Source organism: Scyliorhinus torazame, chromosome 17 (assembly GCF_047496885.1).
Source record: "Scyliorhinus torazame isolate Kashiwa2021f chromosome 17, sScyTor2.1, whole genome shotgun sequence".
NCBI classification, from domain to species: Eukaryota; Metazoa; Chordata; class Chondrichthyes; order Carcharhiniformes; family Scyliorhinidae; genus Scyliorhinus; species Scyliorhinus torazame.
Genome location: NC_092723.1, coordinates 139,433,000 through 139,458,367, shown reverse-complemented (window position 1 = coordinate 139,458,367; position 25,368 = coordinate 139,433,000). Strand labels below are relative to the sequence as shown.

Below are 25,368 nucleotides of genomic sequence, written 5' to 3'. Positions count from 1 at the left end.
CCCACAACCCAAAGACGTGCAGGGTAGGTGGATTGGCCACGCTAAATTGCCCCTTCATTGGAAAAAATGAATTGGGTACTCTAAAAAAATTTTTTAAAGCATAATTCTTAGCGCACTCAGGATTGTTTCGCAATTGTTGAGAAATCAGATCTAATATTTTGCACTAAAAACGGGTTGGTCGGGTATTGTCAGTACCTTGCCAGTTGTGAACAGCTGGCGGGAAGTACTGTTTGATATGATACACCAGTTTTTAGGGACAATACAGCCTACATACCTAGCCTCACACTGACACTGAAATTCAAATATCACATTACTCTGAGCGTAATAGACAGAATGTCTTTTTGCTTTTACAGAAAATTGTTGTTCTCTTTACATCTGGTATTCTTGCGAAGGTCCTGACGCGCGCAAGACAGAAAGTTTAAAATGTTCTTTTTTTCAGCGATGCTCAAGTCCTGTATGGGAAACCGATTAAATGTCACATGGTGGCAGTAGGGATTGGATCTTTTGAATTTAAGTAAATTGGTGCAGAGTAGAGGCAGCTTTGCTCTAGAAATGGTTTTAACTTTACTGTCAGTGGGTGCTTGAAATGGAAGTGTTCCATTTCCCTTCGTCATCACTCATGTCAATGAGCCCAAGTACACAGGCATTTTTGTTTTACAAATCGGGTTACATTTTGAATAGTTTTCAAAAATCTCTCACAAATCTGATGTAAAATGGCTGTTCACAGAAACATCACTACCATGAACTGCCGCTAGACGTACAGGAGACACTGGGAGAGGTACCTGACCAGTTTGTGCAGTACTTCACATGTCGATTCCCAAACCTGCTGTTGCACACTTACAATGCAATGCGGATATGCAGCCATGAGAGGCTCTTTCATCTATATTATCATCAGGGAGCTGGAAATGGGAAAAAATGAATCACTATACTTCCCTGCTCATCAACTGTGCCAACATAAAGACTTTGCAGAGCCAGAGAAGTAGGAAGAAATGCTCCAGGCAATATGCTTGCGGTAGGTATCCTTCTGTGGACCTGAGGGAGGTGTTCTTCAAGCTGGTGTTCTTCATGTAGGGTAGAACATGACTACATCCTCAGAGAACAGGAGAATGCTGGCTCACTTAACCCCTTTGAATTTGTGAAATTGATCACAGATTGGGAGACAACTCTGCTAATATTCACACCCACAGTGGTGTTTTACCAGTCAAATGGACTGCCCTGCAGGGAGGTGAGGAGCTGAGACACAAGGGAGAAAGAAATGACCCATCAACACCTTTCAACACTGCTGCACCTTTTAACAATGATACCACACTGGGAGGAAAACTTTCTGCCTCTCCGGGTTAAGGAGGGCTAACTGTGCTGGAGATATTGTTGGGAGAAACTGGAAAGGTGAAAATGAAAGAATCCTCCAGTTTATAAATGGACTGAATTGACGAATCAAAGGTTTGTGCCATTTAGACAGCCACTGACTGGTGCAGGAGTTAAAACTAGAGGCCAGCAGATAAAGATGGCAAATCAATAGGTTGTTTCATTATATGTGTTTATAGTTTCACTCTGAAGAACTGTTTATTCAGTTACAAAAAGTTACTTGATAAGAATTTTATGCTTTGATACAAACTTATGAAGAAAGATAGCGCAGATCCCAACTTCAGTCTGCACAGCATTGGAACAGTTGATTCTGGAAATATTATCAGAGTGCATTGTTGATTTATGAATAATTTGTGATGAACATTTACAGGAAAGCATTGGCACAACATGACATTATACAAGTGCTCAGAGAGCTTTTCTACAGAGACTATTTTCATATTGAGTAATTAATACAGCCTATTTTTTAAAAGGATTTTATTAATATCTGAAACACCAAAGCAATTTTTGACATCAGTAAAAACCTTACCATCCCATGATGCCTATGAACATTGCCATAATTTTCCCCTCCTCTCCTGAACCATTGCTGCCTTGCTGGGTTATACTTTCAGGAGGTGGGGTCAGGAGCACAAACCATTTTTGGACCTACCGCTAACCCCCGACCACTGGTTGATATCAGCTAAATCAGCACAAATCTCAATACCTGCCAGTCCTGCAAGGCTCAAACACTCACTCTCTTCATGAGTCACACACCAGGGACAGCCAAGTATTATTTGGGTTCATAACTCAGCAAACCCAGCCCAACTTTCTGCATGCCGAATGCATTGTCCACCAGTGAGGTAGACTTAAAATGAGCACTGCACAATTGAGAATGAGCATACGGTGTCTAATGCTCCGATACTTAATAAAGTCGTCTCTGAAGAGAGGGGCAAAACCCCATTCAGGACCACAGTAACCTGTGCTCTGTTTGATGACACTGGATGGTATGAAACATAAAGCTTTATAGCACAGAAGGGGGGCCATTCAGCCCATCAGCTGAAAAGGATCTAGCTGGTCTAATCCTACCTTCCAGTTCTTGGGCTGGGGCCCTGTAGGTTTTGACACCTCAAGTGCACGTTCAAGTAATTTTAAAATTCAATTCAAATTTCTGCTTCTACCAGTCTTTCAGGCAGAGTTCCAGACCCCCACAACCTTTTTGGGTGAAAAGAAAAACTCCATTCCCCTCAAACACTTCAACCAATTACTCAAACCAGTCTCTGATAATGGAATTAGGTGACAGTAATCTGTGTTTTTTAAATAAAACTTAAAATCAAACTGCCAACGATTTGGGGTTAGTGAAAAATGGGTTGCTAAAGATGAATGCATTGTAGGAATAGATGCAATAAAAGCTCTAACAGTTTATAACAGACTGGGAACTTCCTGAAGTGTATTATCTTTAGTCTGAGGTATGAACGTTTCCAGACAATAGAGTGGTTTATCTGCAATCTAGCAATAGAGCTTGCTAGCTGTTTTGCAGATTATAAACTATTTACAGAGGGGTACTTGAAAAATTTGTTGTGTGGGTTCCATTCATGTCATCAATTCTCAATGCCTTTATACTTGCAGTTCCTAATGTACTTGCAATCACTATTTTCCTGACATTCTTGCACCATTTATTGAGTTTTGTACCTTCAGATCCTAATGCACTTCTATAAATATTTTCTAACACCATAGTTCCTGTTGAATTTGACTGGTTTAGTTAAAATCACTGGCTGGGTGGATTTGGTGCTTTCCGAGCTGGCTGTGTAAGAAACCCCAAGGCCAATGTGAAAACAGCGTTTTTTTTTTTTTTGTTGCCATATTTGTTTGAGCTCACATGCAAATATTGAGAGATTAAGGTCACAAACACGGTCTTGTCAGTCAACCTAGCCTACCTCATGTAATCACTTATTCCACTGTTCAAATCTCCCAAATGAAAAAAAGAGAACCACAGCTTGGTCTGTCAATTAGGAGAAATGAAATGGTTTTAGATGTGGTGGCAAGATGTGGCTATTCCTTAACTGAAAGGGGTTCCGAAGGTGGTGCATTTTCAGTGGATGGTTGAATGGCAACAGCAGTAATGCCATTCGCCCATGAGATGCCCTTCAGTGCTACGATACTGATAAATGCGAAGGATGTTACTTTCTTTACAAGATTTGTAGCAGTAACATGGCTCTACGTGAACCAGTGATAAATGAAAATCGCTTGTCACAAGTAGGCTTCAAATGAAGTAACTGTGAAAAGCCCATAGTTGCCACATTCCGGTGCCTGCTTTAGGCATGGTGGTACGGGAATTGAACCGTGCTGCTGGCCTGCCTTGGTCTGCTTTAAAAGCCAGCTCTTTAGCCCTGTGCTAAACCAGCCCCTAGTTTAAAGGGAGTAAAATAGGACTAAATTGAATCCAATTAATCCTTTGTGAAGACAATTGCTATGAAGTTGCATGTAGACCTAAAGCCCAAGACAGATTGAAGCAGAGCCAGATTTTCCTCATCCTCACACCACAAACATAGGTTTGGCTTGCAATCAGAAAAGTCACTGCTCTAATATGACGCTTCATCCTTAAATGGAAAGAATTGTGGGGAAAGCATCTGGAAGTTTTCACCTGATGAAGGAGCAGCACTCCAAAACCTTGCGATTTCAAATAAACCTGTTGGACGTCTTACTGTGCCCACTCAATCCAGTGCCGGCATCTCCACACTATTTTACAACCTCTTTCCTTTTCCATTCAAGGTTGTTTTTTTTTTTTTTAAATGAGTAAATAATGCCAATGTGTTTCAAGCAATACTAGTCACTGAATGAACTTATCCTTTGTAAGACTGGAAGAGAAATTATGCCATATGATTTTTTTTGTAAATAGAGACTTGTGAATCAGTTTTATTTAAGCTTGCCATAATGTCGGTGGTCTTATTTCTTGAATTGATTGTAAATAGAAAAGTTTACATAGTAAATCTTTTTGTATTGGAGGGTAGAGGGTAAAATAAAATTCCTAAACAGCCAAGCATGCTAGACTTTGTTGTTCTTCCACTTGTAGATACTAGCCACATGATAATGCCAACATACTAGACCTACTTCAGGTGCCAAGTTGACAATGGTCATTATGGGATCCACAACTTTAATACAACCTTTTTATAAGTAGATCTGATGTCCTGAGCAACCAAGATGCTTGAGCCACTCACTAGAAGCAAATTTTGTAGATATCCTTCAACAGGCACCAAAAAGGAGCCCCCCCCCCCCAATTGCGGGGCTAATGCCAGAGAAGAACACTAAAGTTGCTCTGAAATGTGTAGTGCTATGCCTGTATTTATACATTCCATCTCTAAATTAAAACACTGCAAAGTTAAAGTTATTCAAGAACAGATTTTTATTTAATATGTTACATTAAAAAATTAAGTACAAAATGTTCTCCCATTAAACAGAGAGACCAGTGTCAACAGCTGTACAGAAGGTTGTTCCTAAAGGTTTGTCCAGCTGTTCTCGGGATAAGTTTTCTGGAATAGAATGGAGTCAAAGTAAAAGCAAAAAGACATTATCTGGGAAGTGCCAATTTCAGTCCCTCATCTGAACAACTACTTGCCAAGCTGGAATCAGTCACTGCATCGTCGTACTGTTCAAGAGCACCAGCTATCTATACCCTGTTCTTCAACCATTGGAGTTCCACATCTCCGATAAGAACTGGGGGTTTTTTTTTGGGGGGGGGGGGGGGGGGGGGGGGTTGAGGAATGAGACAACTGTTGCCCGAGAAACAGCAGAACGAAGATTTTAAAGTGCTTTTTGACATTTAGGATATAAAAGTGAAAATAGCTAGAACACCTGCAAAAGGGAGTGAAAAAGCAAGTTTGATGGTGTGCACAATGTACAGCTTAATTTACATGATCTCATCTGCCTCAAGTCATTACACATAATGGAGAGTCATCATGTTTCTACACCCCACGTGCCTCGATTCAAAACACATGTTCACTGGATATTTCAAAAAGGCGTTTTAATACAAAAATCGAGCCTTACAAAAAGAGGGGTTATTTACACAAACATTTTGCCCCCTAAAATAGGAAAAGAATCAGCCAATCAGAAGCTCCAGTCTTCATGCAGTGTGTTTGACCTGTGTTGCCACAGCTTTTGTGGTGAGCAGCCTCTCCACCATGGTACGTGCATATCGCAAGCGGCTCACCAGCTCCTTGCAGCAGCCATATTCCTCAATCATGCTTAGTTTGAATGTATGAAACTCCCGCTTCTCATCAATGTAAGTCACTGCATTCATCAGTGGGCACAGGATGATCTTAGTGTGGTCCTGGAAGAATGAGAACAAAATTAAAATTCCTTGCATTTCTCCACCAAAACTGATTGTTCCAAATGATGATACAAAGAAAGGTGCTTGCCTGGAAGAAGTTGATTTGGACGGTCCCATTGCTGAGATGCAAGACAATCGCACTGCGCGTCCTGAACCAGATCCGCAAGAATGGGAGCCTTGCCAACTCATCACCTTCCCGGGGAGTGATATTGGCCCCCGCTTTCAACAAGTGCTCACTCATGTAGTTGCGGAAGTATTTCAACAGGGTTGCCTGCAAGGAGAGAGTTTCCATTAACAACTCTTCTACTAGCTATTCCTTCTACATGTTGAATCCCTTTCATGCTTCCAGTTACGGATTGCGTTGTGGGTGGGTGGGGAGATTTTCACCCAATTAGGATGAACGGTCACCATTCCTTTTGAAGGCCCACACTTTAAGGAAGGGGAACAGTTCTGCAGCCACCCACCTTCCTCCAATGCTTTAGACAAGAGAGTCTAGATGGCAACCATTCAATTGTATTAGAAATAAGACAATCCCAATTCCAACAGGCAGCTGTGGATCAATAACCTGTCTAATTTTGCTTATCGCTAAACCCCATGTCAGATCACAGTAATCTCAAGCTAATAAACAGATTACCATTTCCCCACATCAAGTCAACATGTCTATTAGATCGCCATTTCACATCTTCACACTGCTTTAGGATTAACAGAACATTTGCAGGCTGATATTTAACAAGCCTATGAATACACATTTTGTGACTAGAACCATTTTTATCAGCTGATGGTTTGGGTTTTTAAAGCGGGCTCCCACAACCTAAATAAAGGGGTGGTACGTTCACGCAGATATACCACTGAATGTCAAGCTATAATTCAGGGCTGAAGATCTGGTCTCCATGCCTCTTACTGTCAAGAGGCAGGAGTGAACCCACTACATTTACGTGGGTTTCACCCCCACAACCCAAAGATGTGCAGGTTAGGTGGATTGGCTATGCTAAATTGCCCCTTCTAATTGGAAAAAAATAATTGGGTACTCTGATTTTTTTTTTTTTTATAAAAAGGAGTGAACCCACTACGATCAAGGTTTGTTCCCCGTCACATTAATAGTTACAAAAGGAGACAGGCTACATATGTGCAGAAAACTAAGTATCAATTCATCTAATACTTATAATCAATCAATGGTACAAATCTGGGGCCTTCTTGAAGCCCAATTACCGTGATAAAAACATCTGTTGAACGGCTACTGAATCTTGACAATGTTGCTCTTGGTACTCACCTTTTTACTTAGGCTGGGAGGGTAAGATCGAAAGTTCAGGTAAGATTCAGTCATGTCACGGTCAATGTACTGAAGACTCTCCCCATCATTGTACATGATTAAACGAGTGGAATCATTGAAGAGAACACCAACGCTGTTGTCGCATAACTGATAACCTAGAGAGAGATTTGCAGTGTCAGTGTAGACTGCAGAAGATAAAGAACAGAACCTGCACACGTTACAATACACACATTTCTTCTGCCCAACATGCAAGGCCCAAACAAAAAGCTGAAATATGGAGAAATGGGAACACATGTCCTGGATCAGTGCGAGATATGTCGCCACACAGCAATTAGGTGTCCTCTTGGTTCTGGATCAGCCTGGAGGATAGGATGGTAAAGCCCGTTTGAGGCAGAACCCACCATTTCGCTCACTGGATGAACGTCTCCCCTCAGCATTTCTTGAATAGGCTAAGATACCCCAGCACATCAAGGTTGCATTCGGACAAGTCAGTTCCCTCTCAATTTTCCACGTATCAGTCAGGTTGGGCCGAGACAACTCGGCAAAAGAAGTGAATCCAGACTCACTGCTGGTAACCAAGCCCGACCCAAGAAAGTGGACAAGGGCCCAAGCTATGGTGAATACTGGTATTTGATAATCAGATAATATCCACTATGCTGGTTATACATCAGGCACAATCAGATAAGTTACAACAATCCCAGTGTAGTCACAAGTCCCTGAAAAGCACTATCCAGGCTGGTACTTACCCAAACCATATTTATCGGAATAATCAACCCATTTGCTGACCCAGAAGATCGGTATACAGGCCGGGTCTTCAGCCTCCTCTACCAGGAGAGAAATAACAATGAATACTGCATTCATACATGTTCTGATACAAAAACATAAAATGATGGGGGATGGGATGGAAAAAAAAAAAAAGGAAACTGCAACAGATAAACCTAGCTGATAGGTAGTGGAAAAACACATTAACCCAAAATTATTAAGCAGTTTATTATACTTTTTCTGCAAGGGGCCAATTCAGTGAATGTTGGGCAGCACGGTGGCACAGTGGATAGCACTGCTGCCTCACAGCACCAAGGTCCCAGGTTCCATCCCGGCTCTGGGTCATTGTCCATGTGGAGTTTGCACCTTCTCCCCATGTTTGCGTGCGTTTCACCCCCACAACCCAAAAGATGTGCAGGATAGGTGGATTGACCACACTAAATTGCCAATTGGAAAAAATGAATTGGGTACTCAAATTATTTTTTTAAATTCAGTGAATGTTTTACAGCGCAATTACCTACAAAGAAAAAGTCAATAAGGGAAATGTGAGATTGGTTGAGTAACTGAAGTAATTTGCTAAGCTAGCTGACAGGAATTTCATCACAACTGTATAAAAGGGTTGGTCCTACTCCATTCCACTGCCATTAAAATGGGAAGTCAATTCTTGGGGCACCAGTCTTCCCCAGCAGCCCAGGTCAGCCTAAATGGCTTTAGAAAATAAAACACTTCAGGAGCTGGAGCTACAACTTTAAGAGGGCTGTTTCTGTACCTTGTCTGATGACTGCTTTGTCAGCTGGTCTTGCTGCTATTACACTGTTTAACTGCTGCAATAGGTCTGTGAGGTAGAAATCATTGCACTCCCCCATTTCCCTGTAGAAAATAGAAATCAGTTTAGTCACAAATCCTCATGTGTTCATGAACCTGTGCAATAGACAGAGAACTTCGATCACTCAAGGAACAGCTCTACACTATGATTACTTTCTATTCCAAAAGCAATTAAGGAGAAGCCACAAGTCACTGTATAAAATAGCAGCACTTGCTTGCTCAGTCGGGTGCATTTTGGTAGATTAGAGCAATATATTGGCTGTGACCAAGAGTTCAGGAAATGTGGTTAGTTTTGCAATTGATAATTCCAAGAAGCACCACGTGTCTTCCCTTCCAATATTGGAGTAGTCTACCCATGGTACGAGTGGTTTCGGACTAAGTCCATGAGGACTGATGGTCAGGGTGGGAGCAAATCAACTGGCATTTCCAACATAGCAGCAGGTCTAAAGGACAGCTTAAAGAACTGAAAACAGCTTGATGCAGATTAGTATCATTATGCAGCACTGACCCACACAGCCTCCCAAATTCAATCCCGGGACTACAGGACAAAGAGGAAAAAGGAAGCTGGACAGATAGTCCAATTTGACTGGAAGCCCATATGGTTTGAGCTCCACTACTGCCTAAAGACAAAATCCAATATATGCAGTCAACAGATATAGACAGGCACTCGGGAGGATTCCCACACATGGACCATATCAAAAAATAAAAAGCATATGGAAGGAATAGCTGAAGCTCCTTCCCCATATAAGTAAAAAACCTTTGATCTGCATGAAAGAAACTACAGATGATAAAACACCATTTCCAATGCTATCTGCAGGAAGGGAATATTTACCTTGCCACTCCATCTTCCGACTTGCCTGGTTTGTCACCAGCTGGAACATCTATTGGATTAACATTAGAAAGATCAATCATTCAGCAATGACACAGATTAGAGAATCTCAAACTATTAGAGGAAGTTAATTATTAATGGACTGTCTCAATATGATTGGAACCGCAAAGGTACGAGTCTGGAGGCTCTACCTACAGCGCCCCTGCCGTTCTCGCCGGCTCGGTACTCCACAGGTCCTGTGGTGGTGGCAGCCTCCGGAGGGTGTGGGGGCAATGGAGGCAGCATATGAGACTGGAGGGGCAACAGTGTGGTCACCGATCTGTGAACGGTTTGTCCCAGGGGGGCCTGGATGGGGGCTTTAAGGTATGGCAGCGGGCAGGGATTGAGAAGTTTGGGGATCTATTCATCCAGGAGGGCTTTCTGACCTTGGAGACATTAGAGGAGGAGTTTGATTTGCCGGGTGGGAACAGGTTTCGGTATCTTCAAGTGCGGGACTTTGTACGGAGATAGGTCCCAAGCTTTCCTCGCCTCCCCCTGAGGGGACTACAGGATAAAGTGCTGTCAAAAACAGGGGTTGGAGGTGGGAACGTTTTGGACAAATACAGGGAATTGTTAAGAGTGGGAAGGGGTCCCTTTCAGAGAGGTGAAGAGGAAGTGGGAAGAGGAGCTAGGAGGGGAGCTAATAATGATAATCGCTTATTGTCACGAGTAGGCTTCACTAAAGTTACTGTGAAAAGCCCCTAGTCGCCACATTCCGGCACCTGTTTAGGGAGGCTGGAACGGGAATTGAACCCGCGCTGCTGGTCTTGTTCTGCATTACAAGCCAGTTGTCTTAGTCCACCGTGCTAAACCAGCCCCTAAATCAGCTGGAAACTGAAATGTGGGAAAAAGCCTTAAAGGGTAAATGCATCCTCGTCCTATGCTAGACGCAAACTTGATTCAGTTCAAAGTAGTCCACAGGGCCCACATGACGGTAGCTCGGATGAGTAGGTTCTTCGCAGAGGTGGAGGACAGATATGGGTGGTATGGGGGTAGCCCGGTCAACCATGCTCATATGTTTTGGGCATGTCCGAAACGGAGGGAATTCTGGCAGGGATTTGCAGATGTTATGTCGGACGTCCTGGAAGGTAGGGTAACTCCAAGTCCAGAATTAACAATATTTGGGGTGTCGGAAGATCCGGGGGCAAGGGGGGGGCGATATCCTGGCCTTCTCCCTGGTGGCCTGGAGACAGATCTTGCCGAGATGGAGGGACTCGGAGCCCTTGAAATCAAGAGTGTGGGTTAGCGATATGGTAGTTTCTCAGTCTGGAGAAAATCAAGTTTGTTCCAAGAGGATCAATACAGGGATTCGCCCGGAGTTGGCAGCCGTTCATCGATTTCTTTAACAAAAACTGAACGTCAGCAGTAAGGGGGGGAAAAAGGGAAAGGGAGTGTGGGGAGGAGGCATGGTAATGTTTTTTTTTTTTTAAATTTAGTGTATCCAATTCATTTTTTCCAATTAAGGGGCAATTTAGCATGGCCAATCCACCTAACCTGCACATCTTTGGGTTGTGGGAGCGAAACCCACGCAAACACGGGAAGAATGTGCAAACTCCACACGGACAGTGACGCAGGGCAGGGATCGAACCTGGGACCTCGGCGCCATGAGGCTGCAGGGCTAACCCACTGCGCCACCGTGCTGCCCCTAGGCATGGTAATGTTAAATAAGGACAGGGAATTTAGTATACAGGTAATTGGGGATAGGGCGAGAGGTGGGGTACTTGATTTATTGTTTGTTGTTATTTTAGGGGGTATTTTGTGCATCGACCCGCGCGGTTGTTTTAGAAATGTCTATGTTAAATTGTGAAAATTACAAATGCTTCAATAAAATATTTTCTAAAACAAAATATGATTGGAACCATGACGCTGTCAAGTAGTAGACTGATTTCCTAGGACTGGAGGCAAAAAAAACTTACATGTCCTCCCCTTCAGCAATAACCCAAAGGGTCCAATGATTGGCAAAGATTTCAAATATAATCCTTTCTTCAAATCCCATTCTTTAAGAGCACAATGTTGCCATTGATGTGGTCTGTAGATGGTTCTACAGCTTGGGCTGAGGGTGAATTCCTCTATTAACCATCTGCCACACCCCTCTGCATTTTCTGGGTCATTGCACCCTCAATAGTGTGTTGGTGTATTCCAAATGTCTGTTTGCACCACAACATTGGGGGGGGGGGGGAAGCACTTCCTGCACATGTGCAGATGCAAGTCTGTCAGAGACTAACTGTTGGAAGTGAAAGTTGGTATTAAGTGCTGCTTTGCTTTCGGTCATTGAATTATGCATTTTTTTTTTGCAGTTTGATGAATTATTACAGTCTCTAGTTACAATTTATATAATCTTTATTGTCACAAGTAAGCTTACATTAACACTGCAATGAAGTTACTGTGAAAAGCCCCTGGTCGCCACATTCCGGCACCTATTCAGGTAAACGGAGGGAGAATTCAGAATTTCCAAATTACCTAGCAGCATGCCTTTCAGGACGTGGGAGGAAACCGTAGCACCTGGAGGAAATCTGCACAGGCACAGAACGTGCAGACTTAACACAGATAGTGACCCAAGCTTTGAATGGAACCAGAGATCCTGGCGCTGTGAAGCAACAGTGCTAACCACTGTGCTACCGTGTTTGCAGTATTGCAGAGGTTTGGGATTGGGCCTACGTTTGTGGCATGGCAGCCGAGGTTGTTGTACAAGGACCCGAGGGCGAGTGTGCTTACGAAGGAGATAAACCCAGGGTACTTTCCTTCGCATTGAGGAACAAGGTTGGGGTAAATTCGGAGTAAAGTGAGTGTTTTGTAGTTTCTCCTCTGGGGGGAGGGAAGAGGATGTGTATGTGGGGAGGTTGCCATTTCAGTGTGCCAATTCACTGCAGGTACTTGGGAGTGCAGATGGCACGGGACTGAGCTCGGCAAGCTGAACTTTACAAGTTTAGTGAGTAGGGTTAAGGAGGATTTGCCGAGGTTGGATAGTCCCCCACTATCGTTGGCTGGCTGGGTACAGGCAGTCAAGATGAACATTTTGCAGGGCGACATTTGGTGCAGTGGTTAGCACTGGGACTGCAGCCCGGGTTCGAATCACGGCCCCGAGTCACTGTCCGTGTGGAGTTTGCACATTCTCCCCGTGTCTGTGTGGGTTTCACCCCCACAACCCAGATATGCATGTTAGGTGGATTGGCCACGCTAATTTGCCCCTTAGTTGGAGAAAATTAATTGGTGACTCTAAATTTGAAAAAAAAAAAAGATAGAACATTTTGCCGTGGTTCTTATTCTTGTTCCAGTGCCTACTGGGTCTTTTTACCAGTCATTTTTTATGAAGGGGGCGGAGTTGCGGTCGCTGGCAACGCACCACTCCAGTTTACCCCAGGGAGATACACGGGAAGCCCGGTGGTGGTGGCCACGTTGAGAATTTAGAGGCAGTTGCGGCAGCACTAAATTGGAGGCGGGGCCAAAAAAGGAGTCTGGGAGGATGGATGTGAGGTTTTGGGGTTGGGAGAAACGACGGCTGATGGAAATGAAGGATCTGTTTTTAGACCGTTGATTTGCAACCTTGGAGGAGCTGGAGATGACGTATGGGGTCCCGGGGGGGGGGGGGGGGGGGTCAGGTATATGCAGATGTTCCAGATTCCCTAGTCTGGGGAAAACAACCTCTTTTTGCCACATGACATGTACAAGATTCTGGGGTTTGACAATGAGATCAGCTCATACGCAATTTGCTCAGCCTATCATCGGACCCCCACCCCAGTGTGGTCTCAAAAGCCCTATTAACTGTAGGAAGACTTCTTTATTCTGTACTCCAATCCCCTTGCAATAAAGGCCAGTGTGCCATTTGCCTTCTTAATTGCTTGCTGTATCTGCACGCTAACTTTATGTTCCTTGCACAGGCACATCCTCTCTGAACAACATTTACAAGTTTCACACCTTTTAAAAAAAATATTTCGCTTTTCTATTCTTACAACCAAACAGAATAACCTAACTTGCACACAATATCTGCCATCGTGTTGCCCACTCAACCTATCAATACATCTTTGTAGCCTGTGTCAATCCCACAGCTTACATTCTGGTCTAACTTTGTATTGCCAGCAAACTTGGATGTATTACTTTGTCTCTTTGTCAAGTTATTAATATAGATAGTGTCACTCCGGAGTATTTAAACTAGTGTGGCATGAGGGTGGGAACCAGAGCAGCAGGTGAAGTAACTGAGGGATAAGTAGAGAATAAGGCCAGTGAGACTAAGAGGGAGAGAAGGCAGGGAGAAGTTGCTGAACACATTTAATTTGTGGCCTGAACTGCATTTGTTTCAACGTTGAAAACTTAACAGGTAAGGCAGAATTACTTTTATTTTGAATATTAAAGTTGGAGTACCCAAATATATTTTCCAATTAAAGGGCAGAACGGTGGCACAGTGGTTAGCCTGCTGCCTCGCGGTGCCGAGGTCCCAGGTTCGATCCCGGTTCTGGGTCACTGTCCGTGTGGAGTTTGCACAGTCTCCCAGTGTTTGCATGGGTTTTGCCCCCACAACCCAAAGATGTGCAGAGAAGTGGACTGGCCATGCTACATTGCCCCTTAATTGAAAAATAAAAAAATGAATTGGGCACTCAATTTATAAAAAAATGTTTTCCAATTAAAGGGCAATTGAGCATGGCCAATCCATGTAACCTGCACATCTTTCAGTAGTGGGGGTGAAACCCACACAGACATGGGGAGAATGTGTAAATTCCACAGTGTCCCAGGGCCAGGATCAAACCTGGGTCTTCATTGGCTACAGGCGAGGTCGCAGAGGACTGGAGAAAAGCCAATTTTGTTCCTTTGTTTAAGAAGGGATAATCCAGGAAATTATAGGCCGGTGAGCCTCGTCAAGTGGTAGGAAAATTATTGGAAAAGATTTAGGGACAGGATTTACTCAAATTAACGATAAGCAACATGGTTTTGTGAAGGGGAGGTCATGTCTCACTAACTTGATAAGAATTTGAGGATCGGACAAAGATAATTGATGAAGGGTGGGCAGTGGATGTTAGACTTCAGTAAGCCTTTGACAAGGTCCCGATGGCAGACTGGTACAAAAGGGTGAAAGCTCAATCGTGGAAGACAGGACAGCGATGGAAGGGTGCTGCAGCTGTACAGGACATTGGTTAGGCCACATTTTGAATATTGCATACAATTCTGGTCACAATTTCAGAAGGATGTGGATGCTTTAGAGGGTACAGAAGAAGTTTACCAGGATGTTACCTGGTCTGGAAGGTATTAGCTATGAGGAGGGGTTGGATAAATTCAGATTGTTTTCACTGGAGCGACAGAGGTTGTGGGGCGACCCTGTAGAGGTTTACAAAATTATGAGTGGCGTGGCATGGACAGGGTGGACAGTCAGACGCTTTTTCCCAGGGTGGAAAAGTCAATCACGAGGGGGCACAAGTTTAAGGCGCAAGGGGCAAAGTTTGGAGATGTGCGGCAAGTTTTTTTTTTTTTAAAAACAGAGGGTGGTGAGTGCCTGGAATGTGCTGGAAAGCAGATAAGATGGCAGTGTTAAGAAGCACCTTGACGAACACACGGAAATAGAGAGATGTGGACTCCGGAAGTGGAGAAGGTTTTAGTTTAGACAGGCTATCATTGGCCAGGCTTGGAGGGCCGAAAGGCCTGTTCCAGTGTAGTGTTTTGTTCTTCTAATAGCAGAGGTCACAGCCCTGAACCTTTGCAGCACAGTCACAGCTATTCTGGAATAGAGAGAATTTTGCAAAACCATAACCACTGCATTCACCATCCCTGCAGCTGCCTTTATCTAAAAGACAATCAAAAGGTTAAGAGGGCTTGCAGGAAAGCAGAGTTGATGCCACAATTTTGTTGTACTGTCACATGTACCGAAGTACAGTGAGTATTTTTCTGGGGCCAAGGAAAAGTACACAGTGGACAAAATGATCTTATTGAATGGCAAAGCAGGTTCAGGGGTCTGGGTGGCATATTCCAGCTCTCATTTCTTGCATTCTGTTTTATAACCCGCAGATGTAGGCAAGTGAGATCCTGGGGGTTTGTTGGCTGTTAGCACCTCAAGTTTCTCTAATATCAGGCGGCATGGTGGCACAGTGATTAGCACTGCTGCCTCATGGTGCCAAAGGCCCATGTTCGATTCAGTGTGGAAATTGCCCGTGTCTGCGTGGGTCTCACCCCCACAACCCAAACAGATGTACAGGGTAAGCGAATTGCACCTTAATTGGAAACAATTTTTTTTTATTTTTTTTTTATAAGTTTCTTTAATATCTGCTGAGTTTAAGTTATCAGCACCTTGGTTATATTCCATTGCTGGCATGTAATTTGTATCTACTGTAAAGTCAGATAAAATATTTGTTTACCATCTCTACCATTTCCTCTGTTCCTGCCTCCAAAGGAATTTTTATTTTTTTTAATTTGAGTACCCAATTCTTTTTTTCCCTCAATTAAAGGGCAATTAGCAAGGCCCACCCACCTAGCCTGCACATCATTGAGTTGTGGGCATGAGACCCAAACATGGGGAGAATGTTAATCCCCACATGGGCAATGATCCAGGGCCGGGATCGAACCCGGGTCCTCGGTGCCATGAGGCAGTTCCAACCACTGCACCACCCCCAGTCTAACTAGTTGAGTACTTCCAGTAATCCTTACCAAGTGATAATGATGGCATCGGAAGAGGGAGAGGCAGTGGTAGTGGCAGCGATGGACGCGGAAAAGGCCTTTGACCAAGTAGAGTGGGAGTACCTCTGGGAGGTGTTGCGTAGGTTTGGGTTCGGGGGAGGGTTTATTAGCTGGGTTAAGCTCCTTTACAGCGCCTCGGTGGCGAGTGTGGTGACGAACCGGCGGAGGTCGGAGTACTTTCGGCTGTACCGAGGAACGAGGCAGGGGTGCCCCCTGTTGTTTGCATTGGCGATCGAACCCTTGGCCATATCACTGAGGGAGTCTAATAAATGGAGGGGGGTGGTCCGCGGGGGAGAAGAGCATTGGGTGTCGCTATACACGGATGACCTGCTGCAGTATGTGGCGGACCCAATGGAGGGGATGGTGGAGGTCATGCAGACTCTGAGGGAGTTTGGGGAGTTCTCGGGCTCAATGTAGGGAAGAGTGAGCTTTTTGTATAACAGGCAGGGGACCAAGAAAGAGGGATAGGGGACCTACCGCTGAGGAGGGCGGAGCGAAGTTTTCGGTATCTGGGGATCCAGATAGCCAGGAGTTGGGGAGCCCTACACAAATTGAATCCGACGAGGTTGGTGGACCAAATGGAGGTGGACTTCAAAAGATGGGACTGTTTCCGCTCTCGTTGGCAGGTAGAGTGCAGTCGGTCAAAATGGTGGTCATTCCGAGGTTTTTGTTTGTGTTTCAGTGCCTCCCCATCGTGATCACCAAGGACTTTTTCAAGAGAGTAGGTAGGGGTATTATGGGGTTTGTGTGGGTGAATAAGACCCCGAGGGTAAGGAGAGGGTTCCTGGAACGCAGTAGGGACCGAGGAGGGCTGGCACTGCCAAATCTAGGGAGCTACTACTGGGCAGCAAATGTGCCGATGATCCGCAAGTGGGTTATGGAGGGAGAGGGGGCTGCATGGAAGAGGATGGAGATGGCTTCCTGTAAAGGAACGAGCTTGGGGGCGTTGGTGACGGCACCGCTGCCGCTCTCGCCATCAAAGTATACCACGAGCCCGGTGGTGGCGGCAACGTTAAGGATCTGGGGCCAGTGGAGTCGGCACAGGGGTGCAGTGTGGTCCCCAATCAGGGGTAACCACCGGTTTGTCCCGGGGAAGATGGACGGGGGGTTCCAGGGCTGGCATCGGGCGGGGATTAGAAGAATGAGGGACCTGTTCATTGATGGGACATTTGCGAGCCTAGGGGCACTGGAGGAGAAGTTTGAGTTACCCCCGGGAAATGCATTTAGATATATGCAGGTGAGGGCTTTTGTGAGGCGACAGGTCAGGGAATTCCCGTTGCTCCCGGCACAAGAAATTCAAGACAGGATGATCTCGGGTGTATGGGTCGGGGAGGGCAAGGTTTTGGCAATACACCAAGTGATGAAAGAGGGGGAGGCCCTAGCAGAAGAGCTGAAGGGTAAATGGGAGGAGGAGATCGAGGAAGGTTTGTGGGCTGATGCCCTGGGTAGGGTTAATTCCTCCTCCTCATGTGCCAGGCTCAGCCCTGATACAATTTAAGGTGGTCCACAGAGCGCACTTGACGGGGGCGAGGTTGAGTAGGTTCTTTGGGGTAGAGGACAGATGTGGAAGGTGTTTAGGGAGTCCGGCGAACCATGTCCACATGGTTTGGTCATGCCCGTCACTGGAGGGGTTCTGGAGAGGAGTGGCAGGAGCAATATCTCAGGTGGTGAAAGTCCGGGTCAAGCCAAGCTGGGGGCTAGCAATATTCGGAGTAGTGGATGAGCCGGGAGTGCAGGAGGCGAAAGAGGCCGGAATTCTGGCCTTTGCGTCCCTAGTAGCCCGGCAAAGGATCTTGCTATTGTGGAGAGAGGCGAAGCCCCCTAGCCTGGAGGCCTGGATAAAAGACATGGCTGGGTTCATAACGCTGGAGAGGATTACGTTTGCCTTGAGGGGGTCTGCGCAGGGGTTCTGCAGGCGGTGGCAACCGTTCCTAGACTACCTCACGGAGCGTTAGAGGAAGGTCGGTCAGCAGCAGCAGCCTTGGGGGGTTGGGGGGGGGGGGGGGGGAAAGAAAGAGAGAGAGAACGAGAGATTGTTTGAAGAGATGGATGAGCAGGAGATAACATGGAGGGCGGGGTAAACTGGCACGAGTGGGCGAGAGCCAGTGTATAAAGCTATGTAAATATACCATTTTGCCATGTATATATCTTGCTCAGGGCGATTGTGTGTTGTTTAGTTACCGGGGGGGGTTATTGTTTGTAAGGGGGAAAAATGGTTTAAAAACTTCAATAAATATATTTTTTTACATTTTAAAAAAAATCCTTACCAAGTGAATTCCTAAAATTGTTGCAGCAGAAAGCGGTCACAAAAACATTCTACAATTAATTTTCCAGGCCACCTTTGCTTATTTGATTTGCCCAGTCTACATGAAAATTAAACGTCCCCACAATTAATACATTGCCTTTTTAAGTGGCCAGTTTAGTGGCAGCACGGTGGCACAGTGGTCCCAGCTCGCTCACTGTCCGTGTGGAGTTTGCACAATCTCCCAGTGTTTGCGTGGTTTCACTCCCACAACCCAGGGTAGGTGGATTGGCCATGCTAAAATTGTCCCTCAATTGGGGACTCTAAATTTTTTTTTATTTTTATAAATATAAAAGTGGTCAGTTTAGAAATTGATCATCTTGGCTGCAGATTAAGACATTCTTAATTCATGCAACACAATACGCACGAGCACATCCTGGACACCACGGTCCAATGTATGGTACCTTTGTTGAGTTCAGTGAGGGGCCGTCTCATACTGGAATCAATCCCACCAGGAGCCAGAGAAAATCTGGGAGCCATAGTCAGGCAGGTCGTGGGCAATCGGACAGGCAGGTAGCCAGATGTGAAGAACTCATCGTTCAGCAACTCGTGGATGTTGGGCCGCGCACTTGGATCTGATCGAAGCATCTTCTGTATGAGGCTAGCAGCCACAGGGTTTACGTGCTGTTAAGGATTAGAATGGTTATTGGTTACAAAAGGAATAAGAGGATCAGTAAAGCTTATTACATAGAATTTACTGAACAGAAACAGGCCATTCAGCCCACGCACACCAACGTCCTCAGTGTTCTACTTCTATTCCATCCTCCCACTTAACTAGCTTCCCTTAAAACACACGCGACACACCTCACCACTTCATGCAAACATAGAAAATACAGCACAGAACAGGCCCTTCGGCCCACGATGTTGTGCCAAACCTTTGTCCTAGATTAATCATAGATTATCATTGAATTTACAGTGCAGAAGGAGGCCATTCGGCCCATTGAGTCTGCACCGGCTCTTGGAAAGAGCACCCTACCCAAACTCAACACCTCCACCCAACACCAAGGGCAATTTGGACATTAAGGGCAATTTATCATTGGCCAATTCACCTAACCCGCACATCTTTGGACTGTGGGAGGAAACCGGAGCACCCGGAGGAAACCCACGCAGACACGGGGAGGACGTGCAGACTCCGCACAGACAATGACCCAAGCTGGAATCGAACCTGGGACCATGGATCTGTGAAGCAATTGTGCTATCCACAATGCTACCGTGCTGCCCTTAAGAACAAATAAATCTACACTATATCATTTTCCCGTAATCCATGTACCTATCCAACAGCTGCTTGAAGGTCAGAAGTCAACTTTTTTTTTTTTTTTTTTTTAAATATAAATAGTACCCAATTATTTTTTTTCTAATTAAGGGGAAATTTAGCGTGGCCAATCCACCTTCCCTGCACATCTTTAGGTTGTGGGGGTGAACCCACGCAGACACGGGGAGAATGTGCAGACTCCACTCAGACAGTGACCCAGGGTCGGGATTCGAACCCGGGTCCTCAGCACCGCAGTCCCAGTGTTAACCGCTTTGCCACTTGCCGCCCCGGTCAGAAGTCAACATGACAACAAGTCAATAGTAAGTGCATAAAACTCATCTTCAGCAAGATGGTCTAAAGACAGACTTGTAACCACTGATGGGTTTCATACAACCTATGAATTTAACACAAGAGCTATCATCCATGTTCCAGATATTCTTGAAGTAATTTGCCCAGAATACAAGCTCCATGCTAAACACTCACCTTGGGAATATTATATTCATTTTTTTTAATCCTCAGGTATGTCTCTTTCAAACACGAAGTTTCAAATGGAGGTTTCCCCACCAGTAGTGTATACCTGTAAAGGGGTGGTGGTTAAAACCAGTGTCAGCAGGATACTATAAAAACCCAATTGAAATTCCCTCATTCGTGAAGAATGGAATACTCACATAATACAACCTAGAGACCAGACATCAACCTCAAAACTATGTCCTTTCTTGCCAATCACTTCTGGGGCAATGTAGTTGGGCGTTCCACATAAAGTCTTCTTGCGTTCTCCTTCAAACTGTACTGTCGTGGCCAGGCCAAAGTCACCTTCAAAACAATCCACATTACAGGTCAGTGATTATCCTAAATCATAGATACATAGGTTACAGCACAAAAGGCAGCTATTTGGCCTGTCTCATGTACCCCAGCTTGCTACAAGAGCAACACTAGGCCATGCCCCTATATTTTTCCCCTTGTAAACCAGCAAATGTTTTATTTACAGATAATTATCATGATTGAATCTGCCTCCAACACACCAAGGCAATGTGTCCCAGATTGATCCCCCAGGCCTCAGAATTGTAATATTTATTTTACATTGTCTTTCCTCAATCTTCCTATCAAAATAGATCAACTGTCATGCATTAAAATGTAATTTGCCATGCCCACTCATTCCACCAGCCCTTTTGACCTCACATGCAGTAGAGAATACCAACCCAATAAAGAGGACAATGCTGTTAGGTTAGTAGGTGAGTCACCAGTCTCCTCAAGCTAGCTTGGTGTTGAGGGTGGGAGGGCTATGGTGGCACCGTGGTAGGCTGGACAGGTTCAGTGACCCAGCTGATGCTTCCCTCTCCTTTTGTTTTATCTTAGTTCATTTCCCAGTGGGAATCCTCCCATCCGAGGGGGATTTGGAAAGTAGAGGGAGATTGGGCAGCTCACAAGAACGGGGGTGGGAGAGTTATCCCAAGTGTCCTGGCCAATATTTATTCCTCAATCAAGATCACACACATATCTGGTCAAGTGCTGTGAAATGCAAGTTTCTTTTCCCCAGCAAGGGCCAATGGCACACACACAAAGCTCAGACTAGCCATTATGCTGGAAGGCTTTTCAGAAACTTTTGACATGGTACTGCATGAAGGCACGCATGTCAGTATCACAAAATCCAACTGACTGTCCCCAACGACACAGATAGGCACTGTTGACCCTACTTGTTAACAGCTGGGCTGGAAAGAGTTTTCACAGGGGCTGAATCAGTAGAGTTCCAAGAACACTTCTGGATTATGTAATCCAACATAATCATTGACCCGACAGCGCCAGAGAGTTGGTCAGTCGGCTGCAGATTCAAAAGGTAGGGGGGTTTAAATTTCCCATCATTGTTACTCAGTGTGGCCAAAGCAAATAGAGATGCACTCGCATTGGGCATTTCTCTAATTTCCCCATCTCTTTTAAATGTACTTGTAATTTCCTACCACCACCCATGTCCCTTACACGGATTCCGATTAGGGAATCAGTGATACAGTGATACATCTCCAGGGAATTTAGGGGTGTATAAAACTCCCCCAAACCCGATGGTGTTCAGGCCGGCTTTTCCAACTTTACAGGAATGGAGGAAAATTAGCCCTGCACTCACTACTAAGCTTCCCTAGTCATTCTGATGTGTATATATAATGAGGGCAGCATGGTGGCCTAGTGGTTAGCACAGCTGCCTCACGGCATTGAGGTTCCAGGTTCGATCCCGATCTGGGTCACTGTCGGTGTGGAGTTTGCATATTCTCAACGTGTCTGCGTGGATTTCGCCCCCACAACCCAAAAATGTGCCGAGTAAGTGGAAGATATTCTATGAGCAAGCGAGTTTATGTAACAAATCAGCGCATGGTTTTCAGGAGAAAAGCAATACTTGAAGTGACTCAGTTGGCTACAGGACTATCCATCCAGCATTGACACATGGACAGGACACTTTACCTATCTTCACTTCCATTTCATCATTGAGGAAGAGGTTGCCAAGCTTCAAATCTCGGTGGATAACGTTGTTCTCGTGGAGATATTGGCCGCCCGAGATGATTTGCTTCAGGTAATAGCGAGCCTCCGGCTCCGTCACAGCCTTTCGCCTCTTGTGCAATTCTAACAAAGACTGGAGGAGACATTTTATTATGGCTATCGTAAAGAGATAGTTCTATTAAATAGACTAGACAAGAGGAGAATTACTCGCCGCACCCCATCTCTAACAGGCGGGCATAGTCCCAGCTGAGGGGGGGGGGGGGGGGGTGCAGAGATCGGAACCTGTGAAGTGAGAGTAATGGGTACTAACTGCTATATATTCAGCCATTTGCTCAATGAATGGAGGGGGGGTAACTGGCGTATCAATTCTTGGCCGAATGACTCCGCCTTCTTAGAGACTATCAGCCAACCCGCTCCGAGCTGCCAGATTTTTAAATATCAACTCCCTTTAAAGAGACAGAGTCACCGATCCAACAGCCCCCCCCCCCCCCCCCAGGCAAACAGGCCCGAGTCTCTCCCCCCCCCCCCCCCCCCGGGGGCAAACAGGCCCGAGTCCGCACCCCCCCCGGGGCAAACAGGCCCGAGTCTCTCTCTCTTCCCCCCCCCCCCCCCTCGCCCCGGGGCAAACAGGCCCGAGTCTCCCCCTCCCCCCCCCCCCCCCGGGGCAAACAGGCCCGAGTCTTCTTCCTCCGCACCCCCCCGGGGCAAACAGGCCCGAGTCTCCCCCTCCCCCCCCCCCCCGGGGCAAACAGGCCCGAGTCTTCTTCCTCCGCACCCCCCCGGGGCAAACAGGCCCGAGTCTCCCCCTCCCCCCCCCCCCCGGGGCAAACAGGCCCGAGTCTCCCCCTCCCCCCCCCGGGGCAAACAGGCCAGAGTCTCCCCCTCCCCCCCCCCGGGGCAAACAGGCCCGAGTCTCCCCCTCCCCCCCCCGGGGCAAACAGGCCCGAGTCTTCTTCCTCCGCACCCCCACGGGGCAAACAGGCCCGAGTCTTCTCTCCCCCCCCCCCGGGGCAAACAGGCCCGAGTCCTCTCCCCCCCCCCCCCGGGGCAAACAGGCCCGAGTCCTCCCCCCCCCCCCCCCGGGGCAAACAGGCCCGAGTCTTCTTCCTCCGCACCCCCACGGGGCAAACAGGCCCGAGTCTTCTCTCCCCCCCCCCCGGGGCAAACAGGCCCGAGTCCTCTCCCCCCCCCCCCCGGGGCAAACAGGCCCGAGTCCTCCCCCCCCCCCCCCCGGGGCAAACAGGCCCGAGTCCTCCCCCCCCCCCCGGGGCAAACAGGCCCGAGTCCTCCCCCTCCCCCCCCCGGGGCAAACAGGCCCGAGTCCTCCCCCTCCCCCCCCCGGGGCAAACAGGCCCGAGTCCTCCCCCTCCCCCCCCCGGGGCAAACAGGCCCGAGTCTCCCCCTCCCCCCCCCCCCCCCCCCCGGGGCAAACAGGCCCGAGTCCTCCCCCTCCCCCCCCCCGGGGCAAACAGGCCCGAGTCTCCCCCTCCCCCCCCCCCCCCCCCCGGGGCAAACAGGCCCGAGTCCTCCCCCTCCCCCCCCCCCCCGGGGCAAACAGGCCCGAGTCCTCCCCCTCCCCCCCCCCCCGGGGCAAACAGGCCAGAGTCTCCCCCTCCCCCCCCCCGGGGCAAACAGGCCCGAGTCTCCCCCTCCCCCGGGGGGGGGGGGGGGGGAGGGTACCCAGTGAAGGCCCGAGTGCGGGAAACTGACCCGGGACGCGGGCCGGCCCCCGCCGGGTACGTTGTTTGCAGTCGCGCCCCGAGGAGCCGCTTTGATGGGTGCCGTTGCCCGCGAGCCCCTCCCCGGTGCTTCCCAAGTGGTTACAGTTGGTTCGGCGGTGGGAACGCGGCGAGGCGCTGCCAGTCACCACGGGGCCTTTCGTCCCGCTGCCTCCCCACTTAAAACGGTCAATCGGCCGGGGGTGGGGGTTAAATATAAACCACCTGGGGATAGGCAGCTCCAACCCCGGACACTCACCCTCCGCCTGCACAGCTCCAGCACCACGTAGACAAAGTCATCGTCCTCGAAGAAGCCGTGGAAACCCACCACGTTACTGTGATTGAGGCTCTTGTGGATAGAGATCTCCATGGACATCTTCTCCCTCTGGTGCGGCTTCATCAGCAGCGTCTTGGGCACGATCTTGCCGGCGAACACCTCCTTGGTGTCCACGTCGGAGATCTCGTAGCACTTGGCGAACCCCCCTTTGCCCAGGAAGCGGCCCCTCATGTACTTCTTCATGGTCTTGGGGTTCACCAGGATATCGGGGATCTCCTTGGCCACCGGGGCGGCCACTGTTCCCAGCTTGGCTGACGGTTTACCGGACGCCGTGGTCATTTTTTAAAAGCGGTTCAGTGCAGTGGGGGAAGAGAAGCAAAGTCCCGGAGCGATTCCTATCCGGGCCTGGAATAGCTGGGTTGCTGCAAAGCCCTGGGCTCAGCTACCTGATTGACTCAGTGAGGAAGGGGCACAGTGGCCGTCGCGTCCGTCCCAGGGCACCAGCTCGCGGGCTCTGATTCAAATCCGGAGCGTCGGCAGTTAGCGAGCCCAGCGCAGCTCCCTATTGGCTAATTTCATTTAAATAGAACCCGGCGCCCAGATGAATGCCGGGAGAGAACGGTTTAAATGCACCCAGACGGCGGCCTAGCAACCCGGCTGATTGACGACTCTCTCCACCAATCAGAGAAGCGCTAACAACCCGGGTGGGTGACAGCTCTCCACCAATCAGAGGTGTTCTTTCCAGTAAGAAGGCTAACACCAGGTTAAAGTCCAACATTGATTTGAAACAAACCTGTTGGACTTTAACCTGGTGTTGTAAGCCTTCTTACTGTGCTCACCCCCAGTCCAACGCCAGTTCTTTCCAGGGCCAGATTTCTGCCCATGTCCCCCCTCGAAGCCACAAAGCCACAAAATTGTGGGTTTATGCCCCCATTCAAGAGACCACCCTCCTCCTCCAGGTATCCATGCCCAAAAAGGGCATTGCCGAACATGGATTTCCATTGGATCGGCCTGTGCTTAAGCTTGGCAAAGTACTGCTGTGGTTTGCCTTGCCTGCTTGCCGTGTGACTGTGGAGTAAACTTTCCTGCCATCAGGCGCCAAGGGAGGATTTACAGGCTGGTCATCAACCTATTTGGCCGCATTACAAATGCAACTTCCTTGGCCACTGAACCTAGAGCTTCTGGCTGAGAGATAACGATGCCACTAGTGCCCGACAAGACTTCTCCCAGAGATTAGTGTATATAATCCAGGCTGACACTGCCAGGACTGAGGGAGTGTGGCACTGAG

General features: G+C 47.4%; 2 protein-coding genes across 4 annotated transcripts in view; one reads left to right on the top strand and one right to left on the bottom strand.

Annotated features, from left to right (window-relative positions):
* The window catches only part of ern2 (endoplasmic reticulum to nucleus signaling 2), a 130,904-nt gene extending 126,178 nt beyond the window's left edge, over positions 1-4,726 (top strand). For all 3 annotated transcript variants that reach the window (XM_072481166.1, XM_072481165.1, XM_072481164.1), the window contains exon 22: positions 728-4,726. In XM_072481166.1, the coding sequence (XP_072337267.1) occupies positions 728-919 (192 nt within the window). In that variant the 3' untranslated portion in view covers positions 920-4,726. The remainder of the gene's footprint in view (positions 1-727) is intronic.
* On the bottom strand, positions 4,723-24,609 carry plk1 (polo-like kinase 1 (Drosophila)). The gene is made up of 11 exons (XM_072481168.1): positions 24,063-24,609; positions 22,050-22,218; positions 20,270-20,414; positions 20,085-20,178; positions 18,754-18,973; positions 9,355-9,403; positions 8,467-8,567; positions 7,682-7,759; positions 6,936-7,090; positions 5,754-5,936; positions 4,723-5,665 (listed from the first exon to the last, which is right to left on the bottom strand). Exons 1-11 carry the CDS (start codon positions 24,417-24,419, stop codon positions 5,459-5,461), a joined length of 1,758 nt encoding a protein of 585 aa, XP_072337269.1. The 5' UTR covers positions 24,420-24,609; the 3' UTR covers positions 4,723-5,458.
* Between the last annotated feature and the right edge of the window lie 759 nt (positions 24,610-25,368).